We start from the raw sequence: 20,878 nt of genomic DNA on the forward strand, positions 1-20,878 counted from the left end.
GGAAGGTTTGGCAGTAGGGCAGTTTCCTCCGCGCTCAGAGTGACCAACACCCCATGAAATGGCCTGTGGCTGGAGGCCTCACTGCCCCCTCACATGAACTCCCCCCCAGAGGATTGGGGGAAGGCCAAGACTCTACCAGGGTTCAGAAAAGACCTAGAGACGTTCATGGAGGACAGGGGTCCATCGCTGGCTACTAGCCAGGCTGGGCAGGGACGGGGTCCCTGGCCTTCGCCAGAAGCTGGGAACGGGCGACAGGATGGAGCACGTGACAGTTCCCGGTTCTGTTCGGCACTGGCCCGTCGGCCAACAGGACACGGGGCTGGAGGGAGCCTTGGTCTGACCCGCTCTGGCCGTTCTGATGTTCAAAAGGAACATGGAGGTGGGGCCTGAGAGGCCCCTACAGCCGACTGGAGCTGGGCCGAAAGGTGAACAAGTCATTGGCAACCTTGCCATGCCAGCCCTGGCTCCCTCCAGCTATGCCAGTGCCCCCCCCGTCCTACCCCACAGCCCCCTTGGGCTCCCTTCCCCCACCGCTCTGCTGCTACCCCTCAATCCCAACCCACAGCCCCCCCTACACTCCGAGTGACAGACTGCCTGCTCCCCTGCTCAGCGAGCCCCCAGCTGCCACGTCAGCCCAGCCTGGGCCCCCTGCCGCCCGCAGAACCTGGCAGTGACTCTGCCTGTGGGCACGGGGGGGCAGGGAAAATGGGCCCCTGAAATCCAGGAACCCACCCAGCAGCCCAGCCCTCACCTTTGCCCCGGCTCTTTTTCCACAGCCTCCCCCAGGGCTGGGGAGCCGGAAGAGGCTCGTTAGCGACAGCCAGGAAAACGGGTAATGACACCCAACTGCAAAAGGGGGGGGGGGGTCAGACAGGGTGTGGGACCTTCCATGATGGGGGTGGGGGCAAGGAAGGAAGCTGTGTGTGCACATTCACACACCCATTTCCATGTGCCAGACACCCTGCTGCAAACACCCCCAGCAGCCAGAGCAGGCCCAGAGATGGGGGTGCAGCTTTGCATGGGCCCCAGCACCTAGGAGAGGAATGAGTTGTGCCCAGCTCGAGAAGCAGGAACCCAAGGGGCGGGGCAGGGCAGGCCCAGCGGTGTTCAGGTGCAGGAGGGGGGTGAAGGGCAGCGAGCTGAGTGATGGGGGGTGTGTACACACGCAGCACTCCAGGAGTTGGGAACCACATGTCCCAGCAGGCATTGCAACAGTCAGAGCCAGTGTCTCGCAGGCCGCTAGTCTCCCACCATGTAGTAAAAGACACTTTTTATTATTTAAATAAACACACACAGCAGTTGATAGCTGATCTGCACTGTCACTAGCAGCTGCCGGCGCAGAGACCTGACCCACTCATGAGACAAAGCAAAGCTGGCCCTGGGCTGCCATGCTCTGGGGCAGGGCCGAGGAGGAGGAACGCAGCAGGAAGGAGTGGAGATCCTGGCCCACACCCCTTCCAGCTCTGCCCCCCCCCCAGCTCTAATGCAATGGGGGGGATGGATTGACAGTTTAGCCCCCCCCCCAGGCCTCTAAACGCCCCCACTCCAAGGAGAGATTCGCCCCCACTCCTCTCCCTCCGAGGCAGGATCAGGCACCAGCCTGGCCCCTGTTAGATGGGGGGTGTCTGTAGCCAGAGCTCCTTCCCCTCCCCCTACAGCCCCGGGTGAGAAAGAAACCCCCAGGTGTTTGAATGATGAGCCCCCCTACCCCACCCCACCCCGACACTGCCCCAGCTCCCCGCCCTGCCCCGGAGCCCCACACTAAGTCACTGAGTGCCAGAGCTGGATAGACAGAGCAGGGAGGGGCTCAGCTCACTGGGTGAGGGGAGGGTCTTACTGCAGGGGGAGGGGGATATTTCACCCATAACAGGTCAGGGCAGCAGCTGTTCAAAATAAATAAATAAAATGAAATGAAGAGGCCCAGACGGAGGACGCAGCCAGCGAAGCAGGCGCGGCCGGCGGCCGCCTAGTGCACGTCAGTGAGGTATGTAACCGCGGCGCCGGGGGTCTGCCCGGGGGCTCAGGGCCAGCAGGGGAGTTTAGCAACAAGTCCAGTGAGGCAACTTCGGCACCTGCTAAACCCCTGCTCCCCACGGCGCCCCCTGCTGGGAGAGGCTGGGGCTGGACTAGCCAGGAGCCCCCCACAGCCAGGGCCCTACCGCCTCCGCACAGCACCCCCTGCTGGCCATCAGCTCCCATTACAATCCCATGCACCTCCCTGCATGGTACCTGGAGCTGCCATCTCCCGCCCCCACACGCGCAGGCACAAATTCTCCTGTCTCCCCCATGCAGCATCAGCACCACAGGAGGATACTGGCCCCTTCTCGCCAGCAGGCCATTGGTCAGAAGCAGACAAGGGCGGAGTCATCCAGGCCCCACCCCTTCCACAGGGTCCATGGTCCTTCGGCTCAGAATGCAGGAGACCCAAATAACTCCATCGAGTGGGGGGTGGGGCTGCCCCCCCGCCCCGGCCCAGAGGGGCCGCAGCAGCCCCCATGTCCCAGCCGTTGGCTGGCGCCAGACTCGTCCTAGCAGAGCTTGCTGGGCTGGCGGGTGCGTGGCACGGGCAGGGGCAGCTTGTGCAAACCTGGGTGGGGGGGAGAGACACTGATTAGGGGCTATGCTGACACTTCCCCTCCCTGCCCATCACCCAGCAGGGCCGGGAGCCCATTCACCCACAGCCCCGGCTCACCGGCACATCGCCTCCCCCAGGGCCCTGCAGGCCCGTGACACGGACACACCCCGGCCCGGGGCCCGGGGCCCGGCTCCCCGCCCAGGACTCACCAAAGGCTCGGACGAGCTCGGCCCGCACGGCCCACGTGAACTTCTTCACCAGGCACAGGGTGGCGAGGGCGGCGAAGAGCATGTTGTAGAGGAAAACGATGTAGAAATTCCCCAGCCAGTTAAACCTGCCGAAGTCGCCCAGGAGGTCAAACCGCGTGATTCCTGCAAGGGAGAGAGGCTGAGCCCCGCTGCACCTCCCCCTGCAGCCCCAGCCCCCGGGTCCCCCACACATACAGCTCTGCCTCTGCCCCTCAATCCCGACCTACAGCCCCACAGCGGCTGCTCCAGAGCTCCAACCCCCAGCAAACTGGATGGGGCAGTTCTGCTGGCCCAGTGCAGGGGGTGCCTGTGCGTATTGGGAGCCACTCGGTCCCGCCCCAGGGGCGCACGGTGCCCCGGAGCCCAGCACGGCTGCAGGAGACTCACCCAGTGTCCTGGAGAAGACGGGCAGCGCGGAGCTGAGCACCAGCAAGGACACGCAGTTCCCAATGATCTGGGTGGAGGAAAGACAGGCCTTGAACCTGGGAGCCAGACTCCCCCTGGCCCCACAGGTGCTGCACCCCAGTATGGGCACAGGACCCCTCCCGACCCCCCCAATCACCACAGCAACTCGGTATCCGCCACCCAGCGAGCCCCAAGACCCCTGCGGCCCCCTCTGGCCAGGATCAGCGGCCCCACCCCCAGAATTGGGGAACCCCCAGCTGGACTCTGGCCCTAGGGCGGGCGGGGGGCTCCCGCTGAGCCTCCACGCCGAGCTGGCGGGGGCAGCTCACAACTGGGCTTCTCCCCATCCAGCTGTGTGCCGGGTGCGTGGCGCCCTCGTGTGGCGACATGATGCAGTGCAGCCGCCCCCAGCAGCAGGGCCGGGAAGAGAACCCAGGCATCCTGAGTGCAGCCCTGGTCCTGGGGCCATGGCACGGTGGTCCCTAGTGGCAGAGGGGCAGGTACCACTTACCTTGGTCATGGGGGTGTCCTGCCTCGCAGGGAGCAGCCTCGTGAACAGGGGGGAGCTGTAGAAGCCCACGACTGAGGAGACCATGAGATAGCTGAGTGCAGGGGTTAGGGAGGAATAACGGAGTGGGGAGGGGAGGTGGGGTGGGGAGATCTGTTGGGCCCAGGGAGCCGATGCAGGGACTGGGATGTGGGCACAGCACCCAGAGGGGCAGGGAAGGGGGGCACTGGGCTGGCTGACACTGCTCCAGAGGGCCCAGAGAAAGCAGCCCCCTTGCAGGGATCAGACGGAGGGGCTGGGGCTGCACACCCCAAGGATACAAGATGAGAACCACCTGCAGGGCGGCGCCGAAGGACCCAAAGATGGAGAAGGAGACCTGCCCCAGGGGTGCATCCTGCAGGGAGAGAGAGCAGAGAAGGGGGTCGGTGTGGGGGGCAGATTGGAGCAGGAACCAATCAGCCAGCTCTGGGCTTGTGTCACAGGACATCCAGGAGCCCTTTCACGCTGTCACCTGGTGAGCACTTCCCCCCATGGATCCATGGGGCGGGCACAGACCATGCAGTGCAGGGTGAACCCCCCGCCCCCAACCTGGAGGGGCCTTGCTATGGGGCTAGATAGCTGGGTCTCCCCGTTGCTGATGCTGTGTCTATTGGGAGCTGGGCTAAGACCCAGCAAGCTTGTTTCATGCATGGGCCCAGGGCAGAGAGGGAAGGGTTAAACTCCGCTCAGAACCCCCACCCCCATGGTACCTGAATCCCCCGCGGCATGGCAGCATCATCCAGCAGCAGCTCCAGCGTGTGGAAACAGACAACGAGCACAGAGATGCCCTGGGAAGGACCAGAGGGGAGGTCAGTGCGGCCTCCTACCGGCACCCTCAGGGGGGTCCTTCCCCAGGGAGCTCCACAGAGAATCACCCCCCATCCCCGACAAGCAGGGAAACTGAGGCACAGACAGGCACGCCCCCCTCCCTCTCGCCCCCCAGCACCTACCGTCAGCGCCAGGAGGCACAGCATGGCCAGGGGGTAGGCCAGGTTCCGCTGCCAGGGCGAGGCACCACGCCGCAGCTCTGCCAGGAAGCACAGGACACCCCCGGGTGAGCAATGGGAGGCTCCACCCCCTGCCCACCCCACCCCCCCGCCCCACTCAGATCAGAGCATCCAACTGATCTCACCGCCCAGCAAGCAGGGAGAGAACCCAGGAGTCCTGCTCCATCACCCCCCCCACCCCCCAAACCTGCTGTCTCCCCCCCCGCTCCTTACCCAGCGCCAGTCTCCGGCTCTGGATGGCCAGGAACTGCTCCCGGAGCAGAGCCGCACTCAAGCTGAGCCAGCAGGAGGTGGGACCTGCAGAAGGACAGAGTCCCGGGAGATGAACTGGGGGCTGAGCCCCTCTGGGAAGAGGCCGCTGGAGAGAGCCTGGGGGTGGGGGATTGGGGACACTCACCGGCAGAGATCTTGCGGGAGAGGGCGGCTTCCTCGAACCTTGTGCAGTTCAGCTGCTCGTCCAGATCCTCCAGCAGCTGCGGGGGGAGAGCACGGAGCCCGTTAGCCACCACGCAGCTGGGAGAGCAACACCCCGTCCCTCCCCCACTGAGGCCTCGACCCACGGACACCCCAACCCCCGCCAGGTCCCCTGCAGCGTAGGGAGAGACTGGAACGGCTGCCCCCCACCCCAGCAGGCACCGCAGTGGGGGCTTGGTCCCCGGCAAACAAGGGGGTCCCCTCTCCGCTCAGCGTCCCCCGGCGGGGGTGGGGGCGCAGGAGATGGGGCCAGGGCAGGAAGAGGGAGCCTTACCCGGGGCTTGACCAGCAGCTTCCCAGTGACGGTGAACATGCGGGAGAGGCCGACGGGCGTGCACACTGCGGGGAGCAGAACAAAGGAGCAGGGTGAGGACAGGCACCAGTACCCCCCCCCCTTCCACCAGCAGGGGGTGCTAGTCCAGTGGCAAAAGGAACCCCAGGGGTCGGGCTGGTCGGTTTATGCCAGCAGGGCGGGTTCGAGCCTGGGGCCTTCGTGGTCTCGGCACCCAGAGCCGGACAGGCAGCTCTGGGCTCGATGAAATCACCCCCCCCGTTCCTTTCCTAACCCGGCCCGGGCCCGGGCAGCAGCGGGAGACACCTCTGATGAACACGGCTGCTCTGTTCCATGGCCAGGAGGCGTGGCAGGGTGTCGGGGGGGCACTGCCCCCTCCAGGAGCCAGCCTGGCTAGAGTGCACGCTCCACCCTGTGGGTACCTGGCCTGGTGGCATCAGCCCGTCCGTCACGGAGACCCCGGCACCACCCAAAAGGGACTGGCCAGGGAAATCCACCTAACAGGTTATCCAGGTCGGTGGCGGGGGGGTTCCAGCCTCTCCGTTCCCAGCAGGACTTTTCTGGACCAGAGCCAGCTTGGAAGCTCCTGGAAAACGTCCACCAGGCCGAGCAGGAGACGCAGGGCTCAGGGCTGGAGGCAGAGTCTGGCTACAGGGGCTTGCACGGGCCTTTGTTTGGGGGAAGGGACAGACCCTGTCCCAAAAAGCTCCCAGTCGAACTACACGAGCCCCACTTCATCAGACCCCCTCCCTCCCCCCCGGGCAGTCTGTGTCAGAGACAGGAACAGAGGCCAGGTCTCCGGGATCCCAGCCCGGCACCCAAACCATATGGCCAGCCTGCCCCCTTGCATTTGTTTGGGGGGAGAGCTGGTAATTCATCTTGGACCCCACAGATTCTCCCCCCCCCACTCCCAAAGAAATCCAACACCCACTTACACAGCAGCAGCAGCACCCCGAAGAGCGAGATGCAGGAGTAGAGGTAGGGGAGGTAGTATTCCCACAGGTCTGTGGAGAGGAGAGGGTTAACGTTACACGCCTAGGCTGGGGTAAGCCGGGGGCCTGGGAGTCCCTGGGTGCCAGGGCTGGAGCAGGGGCAGGGGGCTGGAATGGGATTCCTTGGCACTCAGCAGGAGACAGTCACTCCCAGCAGAGCAGGGTAGGGGTGGGGTGGAGGCCATTAACTAGCACGTCTGATAGGGCGCGTCACCCTTTGACCCCAGAGCATCACAGCAAGGGGGGGACGACCAATCACCCCACTCTGCAGATATGGAAACTGAGGCATGGGGCAGGGCAGAGTTTTGTCCCTCTCATAACAAGCCGCTGGCGGCAATGAAAAATTCAACGCAGGAGTCCGGGCCCCAGCCCCCAGAACACACTCCCCTTTCCCAGAGCTAGGAAAAGAACCCAGGAGTCCGGGCCCCAGCCCCCGGAACACACTCCCCTTTCTCAGAGCTAGGAAAAGAACCCAGGAGTCCGGGCCCCAGCCCCAGGAACACACTCCCCTTTCTCAGAGCTAGGAAAAGAACCCAGGAGTCCGGGCCCCAGCCCCCGGAACACATTCCCCTTTCCCAGAGCTAGGAAAAGAACCCAGGAGTCCGGGCCCTTGGTCTGAGAGCACACGACCCCCCCGCCACTCACCATAGAGGGATTCCCGGCTGCCCGCGTCCTCGTCCACAATGGCCGACGCCACCCAGACCATCCCCAGCACCAGCAGGGTTAGCAGCAGCAGCACCACGAAAGTCTCGTAGACTCGGGCCAGGATGCCCTGCGAGGGGGGGGAGGGGAGTTTAACATGGTGCGGGTGGCACCAAGGGGGGGGGGTGAGGGGAGGGAGACGGGCCAGGCAGCTGGTACCTTCTTGGATCCCGCGAAGCCCTCGGCCTCGGTGAAGAAATATGCGAAGGGCATGAGGAAGACCAGGGAGAGGTTGGAGAAGAGGAAGACCAGATTCCAGAGGCCTGGGGAGAGACGGGCAGGTTAGCAGAGACCCCCAGAACCAGCCCCAGGGCAGAGCCGCCCGGGCAGGGCGGGGGGACGCTCACCGTGGATCAGGGAGCCGTTCAGCCACTGGATGTAGTAGTTGTGCGGGAAGAGCAGCAGCACCTCGTTGGTGACGATGGAGAAGGGCAGCAGCAGGACGGCGCCCAGCGAGACGGCCAGCGTGAAGGTGCACATCGACAGCCTGGGGGGGGGGACGTGCATGAGCCTTGCCCTGCCCCCACACGGCTCCTCCACCCCCACCCCAGCCAGCCTCCTGAATGGGCCCCAGGGCGCAGGGCAGAGCCAGCGAGGGGACCGGGGTGGGGGAGAGACGGCAGCCCCCGCCATGGCTGGAACGTGAGCAGGCAGCACCCTGGGGTGACTGCCGGCCACACCTCGCCCCGAGGCAGCCAGTGACGCGAGTTCTGCCAGGTCTCAGTGCACGGAGCAGCTCAGAGACTCAAACCAGCACGTGCCTTGGGGAGAGACGCATTAGCCGCTGCCCGCCCCTGCCCCCCCGCCTCCCCCGAGCTGAGGATAGAACCCAGGAGTCCTGAGCCCCACCCCCCTGCTCAACCTGCGATCCTCAGACCCGCCCTGTCCGAGCACGCTGGGCAGGAAGTGACAGCCAGGAACTTACGCAATTCTGTCGACAGCAGCATCCTCGTCATCCTCAACTGCAGAGAGAGGGGGGAGAAATCCAGTCAGCTCGGCCGAGACCCTCACGCTCGTTACACCTCACGGGGCAGAGTCAGGGCAGCTTCGGCCAAGAGGCGCAACTAGGTTTTGTGGGGTGGGTGGGGCAGGAGGTTTCGTGGGCCTGGGGCTGCCGGGCTGGGACTCAGCTCTGCTAGTGACTCCAGCGAGGCCCCTCTGCCTCGCCTATGGGAAATGGGCACTGTTCGGGGGCAGGGTCTCTCTGCACCCAATCGCAGCGGGGGGTCCCAGGTGCTGCTGGAACACCCAGGCTTGCAGCTTGTCCCAGACAGATCCCTCCCTCGCTGCCCTGCGGCCGGATGGCCTGGTGCAGGGACAGGGTGGGAGAGCACTGGGACCAGAATTATTCAGCCAATATTAGGTGTTTAAGAGAATCCAGACTTATGCTAAAGCGAGCCCTTCTCCCCAGCATCTCTGTACCGAGCCACATTAAAACCACACAAACGCCAATGTTCTGGGGGCACGCAGAGACGGTGCTGAGGTTTGCGACAATAATAAAAACAGACAGAATTGCTACTAAAAACTCGGCGTGGATTTCCAACAGCCTGGGACAGCCAGGGCAGAGTGCCCGGGAACTGAAGTACTAGGGTCAGAGGGCACCAAGTAATTTTGGGGTGTTTGTGCCCACGGTAACAGGCTAGGATGTGTGTGTAGACAGACTGACCGACCAACCTCAGCAGCGTCTCACTGCTGGCTGTAGCCCTGGCTTGGGGGAAATTTAACCCCCCTCTCTGTATTTGTGGTCACTGATCTGGTTCACACTCGGTAAATCTGGCTGACTGGGATTATTTGCCATTTTCTTAGTAAAGGAGCCGACCCATCAGCCGCCATTGGCACCCCCAGCGGGTTCAATCCAAAGGACGAACCGACAGGGACAGGAACGTGGGTGCGTCCATTTCCACCCACGTGCAACGAAGAGATGGGGGCATCGGTGACTCAGACAAGCCCAGGTGCCTGCCGGTGTCTCCCAAAGGCAGGTGTCTGACACCCCCGGGGCCTGTGCACAGATCTCCTGGGTAGCAACATAGGCCAGGCGGGCGTGGGGGGGGAGCTCTGCCCAGCCCAGGCACAGCCCCCACCCCGACCCCCAGGAATCACAGGACTTTCATAGAATCTCAGGGCTGGAAGGGGCCTCAGGAGGTGTCTAGTCCCACCCCCCGCTCAAAGCAGGCCCAACCCCCAGACAGATTTTTGCCCCAGTTCCCTAAATGGCCCCCTCAGGGATTGAACTCCCAGCCCTGGGTTTAGCAGGCCCATGCTCAGACCCCTGAGCTACCCTCCCCCCGTTCTGGGCTTGGATTTCACTACACCAACCAACCCCTTCAGAGATGGCCCAAGCGATGGGAAAGGGGAAGGGGCTGGGGGGGCTAGTGACAAGACAGCACCTCCTAACAAAGGGCTCAGCAGCCCCCCTCCCCCATCTCCGCTCCCACCACGCGGCCGGGAGGCAGCTCCCATCCGTATTCAGGTCACACGTCTCCGCTCCTCCTGCTCCCCGGCAGCCCTGCCTGGCTCTGTGCCAACCTGAATGCTCACAGCCCAGTTCCCCTCCCCCGACGCTCACCAAGCCCCCCTGCCCCGGCTGCAGCCGCCGTCCCTTGCACCCCAGGACCCGTCCGTGGGGGAGGAGGCTCAGTGCCGGGCCAGACCCAGGAGTCAGCGTCGGGCCGGGCGTGTCAGCCCCGGCCCGGCACAGGGGTCAGCACCGTGGCCGCTGCAGGGCAGCAGTAAAAACTATGGAAATGCTGCCCAAAGAACTGGGCGGGTTCGGCCTTTGGTAAGAGAACCCCCCAGGGAGGACAAGGACGATGCTGGGTCAGGCAGAGAGGCCACCAGGCGGCTCTCCTGCCATAGGGGCCTGGTGTTTCAGCCCCATCTCCCCGCTCCTCCCCCCGGCCCCCTGACATCCAGCTCTGGGCTCGCTGCACGGCCCCAGGGAGGGAAACGCCACGGCGACGACACCGCGCTTAGCGACAGCGCCGGGCAACGCTCGGGAGATGCTGGGCTCTGAGCCCAGCTCCAGTGGGGTGTGGGGGGGTCCATGGCAACTGCAATCCCGCAGCAACGTAAACAAACCAAGAGGGGCCCTCCCCAGCGGGACGGGGTCTCCCCTGGGGATGCACCAAACAACACACAGCAGAGCTGCTGCAGGCGGTTCGGCCCCTGGCGGGGGGGCTTCTGCAGGCCTAGGAGCTGGAATTCAACAAATGCTGCTCCCCCCCCCCACACACACGCACACAGCACGAGCGGAGAGGCCAGGGGGCAGGAAGGGGTGGCCGGAGCCAGGAGCGGGGGCCCGGCCGGAGCCAGGAGCGGGGGCCCGGCCGGAGCCAGGAGCGGGGGCCCGGCCGGTTACCTGTGGTGAAGTCCGCATGCTTCTTGAAGCGGGTGATGATGAAGTGGCACAGGATGTAGAGGCTGGCGAAGAGCAGCGTGCAGATCTGCAGAGGGAGGGACACATGGGTCAGAGGTGGCCCAGCCAGCTGGATCCTCCCCCCCCCCCAGCGCTCCCCGTTCCCCCCCCACCCCCATTTGCCACTATCCAAGCCCTGAAGAGCAGCTGCCGGGAACGCGCCGACACCCCGGGCAGGAATCCCAGCGCAGAGCCGTGGTGCCCCCGCCAGGAGCAGCTTGCGCTGGGTGTCTCGCGGGACAGCAGCCCCCGGCCTGCCCACCACACAACACCCAGCGTTGCACTGGGGGCGGGGACAGGGCTTCTATACAGATTTCTGCCTGACCCCATCCCAGCTGGAAATGGGACGCCCTGAAGCCCGGAGGCCTCTGTGGGTTGCCCCTGCAGCTGTTGTCCCACCGGTGCCCAAGCAGAAGGGGTGGGCGGGGGAAAATGACGTAGCTCACGATACCCTCCAAGCTAGAGCTGCCAGCCTGGAGCACAGGGACAATGCCTGATACCTCCCTCCCCCCAGCAGTGCCAGCCCCTGCATCCCCACGGATCTGCGGGTACTAGCGAGGTGGCTGCAGGCTGTTCTGCTGCTGGTGCACGAGGTGCAGATTCCAGGTCCTGCCCCCCAGCTGCGCATTGCGTTAGCCCCACAGCCAGCGGGTCCATCTCCCAGCAGCACGGGGACAGGAGCTGCTGGGCTAAGAGGAGCCGACTTTTAGGAAGTCCAGGCCTGGACCCACAAGGGGACCTCCCACGAAGTGGCCAGCCCCAGATCCGCTCAGCCGCCCCCAGCAGTGTCCCTTTGCACTGCGGAGGCCACCAGCGTGGCAGCCCAGAAGCCCCACACATGCACACGCCAGAGTTTCCAGACATTCTGCCCATATCTTTTGACGCCCCCATGACACGTTTCTGGGGCTCCCTTGGCCGAGTGGCTCAGGATGCCCCCAGGTCCATTGTCAGACTCTGCACCACACTGGGCTCTATCCAGGTAGGTCCCTCCCCTGCCGCACCACAGCATCCGTCGGCCTAAAATGACCCGCGAGCCCCGGCTGTGAGCTCAGCCCATAACCTGGCCATGCGGGTATTCGCTGCAGAGGGCGACAGGACAGGGGCAGGGAGGAGATTCTCTTGGTGGGGTTTGCATCTTGCAGGGGCAATTGGAGCAGGGCATAGTCGGGGGCGGATAAATTTCAGGGCAAGCTAGAGAAATCAGTCTCTGAATGAACAGAGGAGATTTTGGCCTCGGCCCAGAAAGGTATTTAGGCTCCGAATTTGTGTCACCGGGGCCTGGGTAACCCCGCCTGCCACCAGCACGAGAGCCATGGCAGCGATTGGAAGGAAGCCGCCAAAGTCCCCCGCGGAGCTGCAGGCAGCACCCGGGAACAGAGCTCACCCACCCCGAGCCGCGCTCCGAGGTCCAAGCAGAGCAGGCTACGTTTTAAGAACACAAGGACCTTTGATCACTTGCAGCCCGTGTCAGACAGGCCGGGCGCAAAGGTTGCATTGCATCAGCATAAATTCATTCCCCTTCCCACCCCCCAGCTCAGGCCTGTCCCCCCGGGTCTGTTTCTGAGCCCTGCCTCGAGAAGCGCCAACTGTCTGGGCTCGCCGGGAGAGTGCTGGCGGACTCCCACTGCACTCTGGACTGTGCCTTAGCAGGCCTGGAGACTCCTTGGAGAGCAGCACAACCCAAACCCCTCCAGAAGTAGCAGGTCCCACTGGCAGGCCAGCCCCTCCTAGAGCCACCAGGCTTGGCGCGTGGGGCGAAGGGCTTGAAACTCCAATGACAGAAGAGGCCGATCGCGGCTAAAAGTTCAGCAGCTGGAGAAAGCCCAGGCCGGGTCCCAGCACGGCTGGTTCTGCGTCCCCGGGCAAAGGAGGTGCCTGTGCAGAGAGGCAGCAGTGGCTGCAATGCCAGTGAGCTGGTATCAGGGGCTGCACACGTCAGACGTCCCAGCCTCCGGAGCTCACAGCAGCCACAGCCATGCAGTCATTCAGGTTTGGGTGGTTTAAATGTAGGGCTCTCAAAGAACTGGCCCAGGGTTAACCCCTCGAAGGCTGCACCCACCTGAAGGCTCTGGGGCCACACCCGCTCTGACATCCTCCTAGTAGGTCAGTGCTAGAAGCTGGCAGAGACCGATCTGAGCTCTCGTGGTGCGGGGAGCCAGCCAGCACCTCTAGCCGGGAGCAGACAAGGGAAGGCCCAGCAGCCCAGCCCTCCACAGGACCCTTCGGCCACAGGGGTTCAGAAATTAAAGGGTGGCCGGTTCAATACGGACGTAATCACACAATACTTAGCTAGCCTGCGGAACTGCCTGCCACAGGATTTAGCAGAATTCAAACAGGGATTGGACAGCTGCACGGATAACCAACCCATCCAGCGTCAGACCATCAGTGCCAGCGTCTTCAGGGAAGGGACGAGAGATTCATCCCAGGAGAGCAGAGAACTCTCCCTGCTGCTCCCGGACGCAGCCGCAGACACCCAAGGGCTGTGACCTCAGTTCTGAGCAGCACCTCCCCTCCCCGACACTCAGGGAGCGAATGCTCCGCATGGCTCTTCACCCCCCGCCAGGGACCTGCCAGCCAGTCCTTTTTCTGGACCACACAGCCCCACTCCCACCACCGCAGGTCACGCTGGCCCCTAGCCCCAGGGCCGGTACCCCCATTGGCCAGCATGCCCCAGCTCTTCCTCCGCTGGCAGAGGGGGGAGGGGACCCAGCTCAGAATCCCAGGGACGCTGGGCAGGAAAGGACTTAACGGGGTTTCTGTGGTGGGAGCAGCGGGGATGCAGGGAAATAAAAGCTGTTTGCAAATCCCCCACCACATCCAGAGCTTTCAGCACCCTCCAGACCCCATCCCTCGAGTGCCTTCGCACCCCGGGGCGATGGAGCCAGGACTCCTCGATGGGCGACAGGGCTGGAGAGGTGCAGTGCCCGCGCACCACAGCGACCGCACACGCAGAGCGCCCGGGGCCACAAGGGCTCCTCCTCTGCCCCATCCAGTGAGCACAGACCCTCGTGCAAAGCCACTGAATGATCTAGGGGGTCGGGGGGTCCCCCAGCCCCTCTGCTACCTGCCCAGCCCCCAGCTTACAGCCCCGGAACAAAGGGCTAAGCTGAGGCACTCCGTGCATGGCACCTGCATTCCCGGCAGGGTGAGCTCCCCTGGCACCGAGGCACTAGCTCTTATGCAAGGCACAGCATGTGCGCTGGAAGGTCAAGTTAGCTCCCCGCTGCCTGCGCCAAGCAAAGGAGTTTCTGCTTCCCCAGCAACAGAGCCAGGCAGGGCTCTGCTTGGGTGGGGGACAGCAAGGGGTGAGCAGGTCCTGGACTCTGACTGCCCCCTCCTTCCCTGCCACTGGCCCCAGACCAGCAGTGCTCCTTCCTCCCGGGATCGTCTGCAATCCCAGCCTGTCCTCCCCCACACCCTGCCCAGGCAGCAGAGCAGCATCCTCCTCCCCTTCACACACAGGTGAGTGACTCAACCAAGGTATCACGGTAAGTCAGTGGCAGAGATGGGAAACCAGAACCCAGGCGTTCTGAAGCCACTGCCCTGCTTTGGCTGCCACGCCTGGCTAACCCTGTGGGGCCCCCCAAAGCAATCAGCCCCCACAACTCCACAAATGGATGTGCCCTCCATGGAATCTGGCTGCTGCCACTAGCGCCACCTCCAACAGCCTGCCACCAAAGCCCCTCTTTGGGGGACCCACAACTGACAGGAGCCAGCGTCACCTCATGGCTACAGCAAGGGATAGGGGAGCCAGGACTCCTGGGTTCTCTTCCCCAGACAGAGAGCATGGCCTTGGCGTTACAGGAGGGCTCAGGGAGCCAGGACTCCTGGGTTCTCGACTCCCTGCAGCCTTGGGTGCTCTGTCCCCCTTGGCACTCACGCTGACTGCAACCCAGCTTTGCCTGGAGGTGCTTCAGTCTTCATAAAGTGACATTATTTTACCAAACTGCGGAGACCGGGGGCAGCAGGTGGGATGGGGGGGGAAGCCAGCTGAATAACACCCCTCCCCCATGGAGCAGCAGCCCTGTGAACCTCCCAGGCCAACGGGAGGGGCTCAGGCGCTGGCTACGTGCAGACAGATCCGCCAGGACAGGCTGGGAAATTCTTCAGCCCTGAACCCTTTAACTGATGTTAATTCAGCAGGAAAAACAAACCCAGCTGCTTCCCTCCCCCTCGCCTGCCAAGCAGGATAGCAGGGCCTTGGTGTGCAGGCTGCCTGCCCCTGGGCCCTCAGCTCCAGTTTCTCTGGCACAGCTAGCAGAGCGGGGTTGGCTCGGGAGCAGAGTCTGCCTTGCTCCAAGCACTGGGCTGTTTCAGACGGGCTGACCCAAGGGCCTCCACTCGGGAAGGCCCCCTCTAAGCCACAAAATTCCCCACGTGGGACAAGGCTGGTTACAAATGCCAGGAGCCAGGACTCCTGCAAGACGGAGCCCTGGGTAACAGTGCCAGCAGGCTGCCGTCGGTATCCAAGGCCCCCCACCCCCATACGCAGCTCACGTCGAGGGGCTGCTGACCCTGGCAGAGAAGGGGCGGGAAACCCCACCGCCCAGCTGACACTGGCGTTACGGTGGGCTGGTTAGGACAGATGTCAAATGGTTCTAGCGTGTTTTTTCCCCCCTGACACCAGAGCCCTGCTGGCAAGAGGGCATGTTCCTAGTCATGACTGCAGCTGGCCAGTCCGGATCCCACCACAGCCAGGGAGGCGAGGAGCCTGCCAGGAGCCTCCGAATTCCCAAACTACCTGGCTACAATCGCACTGAGAGCTAGGGCCTTGGCACCAGCTGGTGCTGCCGCACTGTCCCATGGAGAAGGACTCCCAGGTGGCACTGCACGGTTTGGACTGGGGTGGGGAGGGAGAATTCTTTTGCCTAGATGTTTTCGGATACCAGGGACAATGCCCCATGGAAGTCCAGTCTCCGTGCAGATGCGGTGCCCTTGGGACATCCACTCACACTGCATAAGGCCCAAACTCTCTCTGCTAAGCAGATCACGGTCGTTGCTACCACACTTGAAACTCTGCTAAGAGGCTGGAGTCCCCTTGGACAAGGGTGAGGAATAACCAGCCACACAGGAACGGGGTAGATGCCCGGAGAGTGAGGAGAGCAGCAGCAATGCCAATCCCCTCCGAATATCGTGGCACAGAGATGAGCCAGGCAGCTGCCTCTGCACAGAGCATGTCCCCAAAAGTTTCTCGTTAGATCCCCCTTTTCTAGCTGACGCTGGGAAACCGAGCTGCGGCGGCATCGGGTGTCCAAACAGCCCTCAGCTGATGTTGTCGTGACGCAGCAGCACTGTGATCTGCACCCAAGCGCAGCCTCATCCCCACTGACACGGGGCCAACCGTGATATTTTGACACAGGTGTCGGCCATGGGTGGCTCCCCTGATCCGCCGCAAGGCAGCCCCTGTCGGGCTGGGGGAAATGGCTCGGCAGACTCCGTACAGGCGCAATCTTTGAAGGCAGCCGCAGCTCAAGATGCCTCCAAGAGAGATAAGCGGGGCACGCGGACAGGGAGGGGTGTCTAGCAGAGAGAACAGTCACAGAAGAACAAGACGTCCAAAGCCGGGAGTAACGGCACAGGGCGGGGGCCACGGCGAGACCCAGTGACCACAGTAACTCAGACCAGAGTCGCACCCAGCTGCTGCTTTGCTCCTAAGGCTCCCCCTTTTTGTGGCACAGTGCAGTGGGGGTGGAAACATGGAGGCTCAGGCAGTTTGACCCAAGGCCTCTCGATGTCGCATCCCAACAGGCAGCGTGTGCAGCTGTCGGGGTCCTGCCACGCCACGCATCAGAAGTAGCTGCATTTCAGCAGGGCCGAAGCAGCTCCCGCAGGCACCTCACACACCAGGTCAGGGTGAAACACGTTACAAACCCACAGGTGGTTACGAGCTCCTGAGCAAGCACATTTTCGGCAGGGCACCAAAGGTGGAGGGCTGAAGTTTTGTTTTTCTTGCGCCAACTCGGAGCCAGGCACCAGGCGCTTTCCCAGCCTGGAACACTGGCCCAGCCCCATTAACAGCAACCTGGGCCAGTCGCCTGAACCCGAGCGGGATTCAAGGGCCCCAGGCAACCTGCTGTACCTGACCCTTGCCAGCACCCCCATTACTGCCACCCAGGGCTCCACCAAAGGGACTGGGACCCCGCCGAGACCCCCTCGGACCCTCCATCACCCCCACCGAGACCCCCTCGGACTCTCTATCACCCCCGCCCCCGAGACCCCCTCGGACCCTCCACCTCCCTGCTCTGCCCAGCTCCCCCCACCCCAGGGGCTTGATGCCCCACGTGCCCCGCCAGCAGCAGGGGCTGGCGCTGCCCCCGCCTGAGCCCACCACCGTGGTATCGGCCCCCGCTCACCAGGCACTCCCGGACCCGCTCGTGGAACAGCTGCTCCCGCAGCCCCAGCACGTCGAGCTCCGCCGGCTCCATTCCCCGCCCCGCATGGCTGGGGCAGGGCTGAGGGCGCCCCTCGGCTCAGTCCGCGGCGGCCCGTCCGGCTGCGGCGGCCCCTTTAAGGCGCTGCCCGGCGCTGGCTACACTGTATCCGCGTGGGGGCCGCCGCGTTCCGCTCTTAAAGGGCTCCGCGCCGCGCCGCTCTCGGGGGGGCGGGGCGACGCCGGCCAGTCCCAGCCCTGCGAAGGGCTCATTGGCTGCAGCGAGTTGAATCGTCCGCTGCTCATTGGCTGGGGCGGGAGCTGTCCCCGATAGGCCGAGCTCGGAGCTCCGCCCCCGCCTGGGCCCCGGGCAGGGATCGGGCCCCGCCGGCTGCCCGCAGGGGCAGGTTTGGGGGATGGGCCCAGGGCTGCCCAGAGGATTCAGGGGGTCTGGGGCAAAGCACTTTCGGGGGCCCTGGCCATTAAAAACCAGTTGTGATACTATAGGTCACTATGGTCTGGTGGGGGCCCCGCTGGCAGCTAGTTCTGGGTTTGCATTGGCGTGTCGGCTCCTGGGATGAGCTCCTAGGAAGCTGGAGTGGGGGTGGGGGGCAGGCCGATTCTACTGGTTTCATGACACCCTCTGTGGGCAGATTTCATCAGTCTCATGATTTTATAGCGAGTCCCACCATATCCGGTGCTTTTCTTAAAGCCCCCATTCCCCAGGGTCCCATCATTGAGAGGAGACCCTCGCCTGTCACTACAAAAACGCTTCTTGGCTGCATGGTCATGCAGAAAATGTAAACGCGAAAGGCTACTGCATTTTACTCCATAAAAAACAAGGTGGGGAGGGAAAATAAACCCAGAAACTTAACACCAGACAATATGTCTATCATATAATAAGGGTCTGTCATGGAGTGTGGGGGGTGACTAGGCCTGGCACCCCTGGCTTCCTGCAATTCACCGGGACTCTCAGCCAGCCAGTGACACAGAAGGTTTATTTAGACGACAGGAACACAGTCCCAAACAGGCCTTGCCGGTGCAGACACCAGGACTCCCTTTAGTCAGGTCCATCTGGGGCCCCAGGGAGGCCACAGCCCCATTGGCAAGCCCAAGCCCTGTTGGGGCCCCTCTCCATTCCCCAGCCAGCTCCAAACTGAAACTCCCTCCAGCCTCTCACTCAGCCTCCCCCTGGGTCCTCCCCCAGCTTTTGTGTCCTTTGTCCAGGTTCACGGGCAGAGGTGTCACCTGGCCTCCAACCCCCCTCCTGGGTTCTCAGATTACCTGCTCAGGTATCTCCCTTCCCCAGTGCAGGCCCCTCAAACTCCCCTCCAACCCCCCTCCTGGGTTCTCGGGTTACCTGCTCAGGTATCTCCCTTCCCCAGTGCAGGCCCCTCAAACTCCCCTCCAACCCCCCTCCTGGGTTCTCGGGTTACCTGCTCAGGTATCTCCCTTCCCCAGTGCAGGCCGTCCCAACTCCCCTGCACCCTTCCCAGGTCAATACTCCCCACTCAGCATTCCCAGAGCACAGCAGGAACATTCCCACTTCGTCACAGGGTCCATGTTCTGTAATATGTAATGTCCCCTAATGAGGGGGTGCGAGGCCCAGTAGAAATGCAGACAGCACATTATTATATAGTGCAGGGTGAGAAGGCAGGGCCCGCTGCAAGAACATCCTGTTTTCATTCTCTTCTGCTGACCAGTCCTAGCTGCTGCACTTCCCAGGTCAGAGCTCACCCCACCTGTGCGGCACTGATCCGAGCCGGGCTTCCCACGGGAAAGAGCCATGTGCAAATAGCACCATCTGCAGGCCAAGGAGGAGTCGGAAGAAACGAGTCTGTCGTTGCCGCTGGGTTGGTCTCTGGTTAGGGAATGGGATTAATTAACACACAATGTGAATTGTGCCACACCCAGCAGCCAGTGTTAGGCGCTGCACACACACACAACAAAGACAGCCCCTGCCCCAGGGGTCTCACCGTCTATTTAAAAACTGAAAACATTTTCACATGCAAACTGGCCAGTTCTGCGCACCTCCCTTCACTCCAGATTTCTCTCCACTTCAAATCCCAGTGCAGGACCCGTTTGCTTTCCCCACCCTCATCTCTGCTTTCAAGCTTCTCAAATCCCTCCGCCCTGTGCTCTTCCTTCTCATGCCCCAAACACACACCTGCTTCCTCCCCACTCCCTCGCTTCAGGAGAGAAGCACTTCTTCCAGAGACGTTATACCCCAGGATGGAACAGTCACCCTGCTCTGGGTGAAGCAGATTAATGTTCTCAGGCAGGGAAGATGTGATCCTACTTGTACAAGCAGTCACATGCTGACAGTGCTCCCTGAACTTCCCTGGGAGGTGATACCTGGTAGGAGTGAGAATGTCTGAATCCCTTAGACCACATGCGAACCCTCAACAAACATCAGCTGTATAGCCAGGCACAGTAAAGCCTGTTGTCTCCAGCTCACAACATGAGCATTGCTGTCTGCGCTCAGCTGCTTTAGAGATTAGAAAACATTGTATAGTATTTTGCATATTACAACCATGTTTTAAAATATATTTACACCACCTAGTTTGCTCCTAGGGCCTCTGTTCTTAAAAGGACAATTCCCCCTACAGGAAAGATTGCACTTTTTTTTTTTTTTTTTTTAATATTTTGAAATAGTGGAGAGAGAAAAAATATGACTCCCTAACCACCTCCTCTCCATTTTACGCTTGAGACCCAGGGCCTGCCCAGCATTTGAAAAATACAGCACCAAGGAGATGGTTAATGCTCTCAGTTGTGTTTATTTAAAAGAGACAGTGATAGGGCTGGATGGAGCCAGTGGTGACCGTGGCTAACAGCAAGTCCTTGGAGTCAATCCACAGTAGGGGCATTTCCAGCAGTGTAGCTGCACTGGTGCTCAGGTGGCAGAACATGGGGCTTGCTCAACTAGGTTACCAGAGCAGATCACAGTTCAACATAAACTTCCCTTGTAGATGCAGCAACAGAACGGCATCGGTGCCGGGTTCCCTAATGCAGACAGGCCCTTGGACTTTCACTAGTCGCCACATAAACCTGGGGTATTCTGAGCCGCAGCAAGAGCCCGTGCAGCCCGCAAGAGGGGGTGTTTGAGTCACAGAAGGTAGGTGATTCAGATGACCAGGGAGGGAAGGAGGTGCTGCTGCAGCAAGGAATAGAAGGGATAGACAGTGGGTCTCATAACAAGCTGTGTATCAGATACTCTGTTACGCACCCACTTAGTGATTCCAGCTCCCACCACTACCTTGGCAGAAAGAGCTGCTGCATAATCCCTAGGCAGGTCAGGAATTCCCATACACCCTACTAGCCTGTCATGCGATCACCAACCAGCTGGTACTAGATGCTTCAGAGCAAGGTGCACGAAAGTCTGTCAGGGAATTACGGAATAAACTACCCCTAGGAGGGAAGTCACCTTCCAACCCCCAAGTTGCGGATGCTTTATCACCATCTTAGTTTCATAAAGGTTTATTCCTTGGAGGAGACGTCATTCTCTATTGGCCAGTGCTGTCAGAGAGCAGCTCAGGGCTCATTAGAAATGAAATTGAAATACTGAGTGTGACGCAGTAGGGAGCAGGGTGGATTGAGCTGGGAATGTCGTTTAGTTTTACTGGGGCTGTCTGCATGGGGGAGGGGAGAGCAGGGGGTGACTTTAGGTGAGGGACTGTACCTGAGCCTGTAACCTGAGCCAGGAGGGGGGTGGGGCCAGGTGACACCTTTGCCAGGGAAACTGGACAAAGGGGGAGAGCCTGCTGGAGAGGTTTTTGGTTTCAGTTTGGGGCTGGCTGGGAAGAGGCAGGAACCCCACGTCTGGGGTCTAAGATCCTTGCCCCACAGAGGGA

The 20,878-nt window shown here is 62.1% G+C and overlaps 1 protein-coding gene across 1 annotated transcript; it reads right to left on the reverse strand.

Annotated features, from left to right (window-relative positions):
• Positions 1 to 1,253: 1,253 nt before the first annotated feature.
• LMBR1L (limb development membrane protein 1 like) lies at positions 1,254 to 17,204 on the reverse strand. Its single transcript, XM_044995495.1, has 17 exons — positions 17,011 to 17,204; positions 10,601 to 10,685; positions 8,168 to 8,204; positions 7,590 to 7,729; positions 7,402 to 7,505; positions 7,186 to 7,312; positions 6,484 to 6,552; positions 5,531 to 5,595; positions 5,180 to 5,255; positions 4,996 to 5,079; positions 4,726 to 4,802; positions 4,486 to 4,563; positions 4,057 to 4,130; positions 3,740 to 3,830; positions 3,211 to 3,277; positions 2,785 to 2,946; positions 1,254 to 2,587 (listed from the first exon to the last, which is right to left on the reverse strand). The coding sequence occupies exons 1-17, from the start codon at positions 17,080 to 17,082 to the stop codon at positions 2,529 to 2,531; spliced, it is 1,467 nt and encodes a 488-aa protein (XP_044851430.1). The 5' UTR covers positions 17,083 to 17,204; the 3' UTR covers positions 1,254 to 2,528.
• Between the last annotated feature and the right edge of the window lie 3,674 nt (positions 17,205 to 20,878).

Source organism: Mauremys mutica, chromosome 20, assembly GCF_020497125.1.
Source record: "Mauremys mutica isolate MM-2020 ecotype Southern chromosome 20, ASM2049712v1, whole genome shotgun sequence".
NCBI lineage: Eukaryota > Metazoa > Chordata > Testudines > Geoemydidae > Mauremys > Mauremys mutica.

Excerpts from the sequence above, each read along its gene's own strand:
- LMBR1L (XM_044995495.1), bottom strand. The coding sequence starts at position 17,082 with ATGGAGCCGGCGGAGCTCGACGTGCTGGGGCTGCGGGAGCAGCTGTTC. Across the intron at positions 7,506-7,589 it reads GAACGGCTCCCTGATCCACG|GCCTCTGGAATCTGGTCTTC; the intron begins GTGAGCGTCCCC and ends GTCTCTCCCCAG. Across the intron at positions 5,596-6,483 it reads CGGGGTGCTGCTGCTGCTGT|TGTGCACGCCCGTCGGCCTC; the intron begins GTAAGTGGGTGT and ends TGCTCCCCGCAG.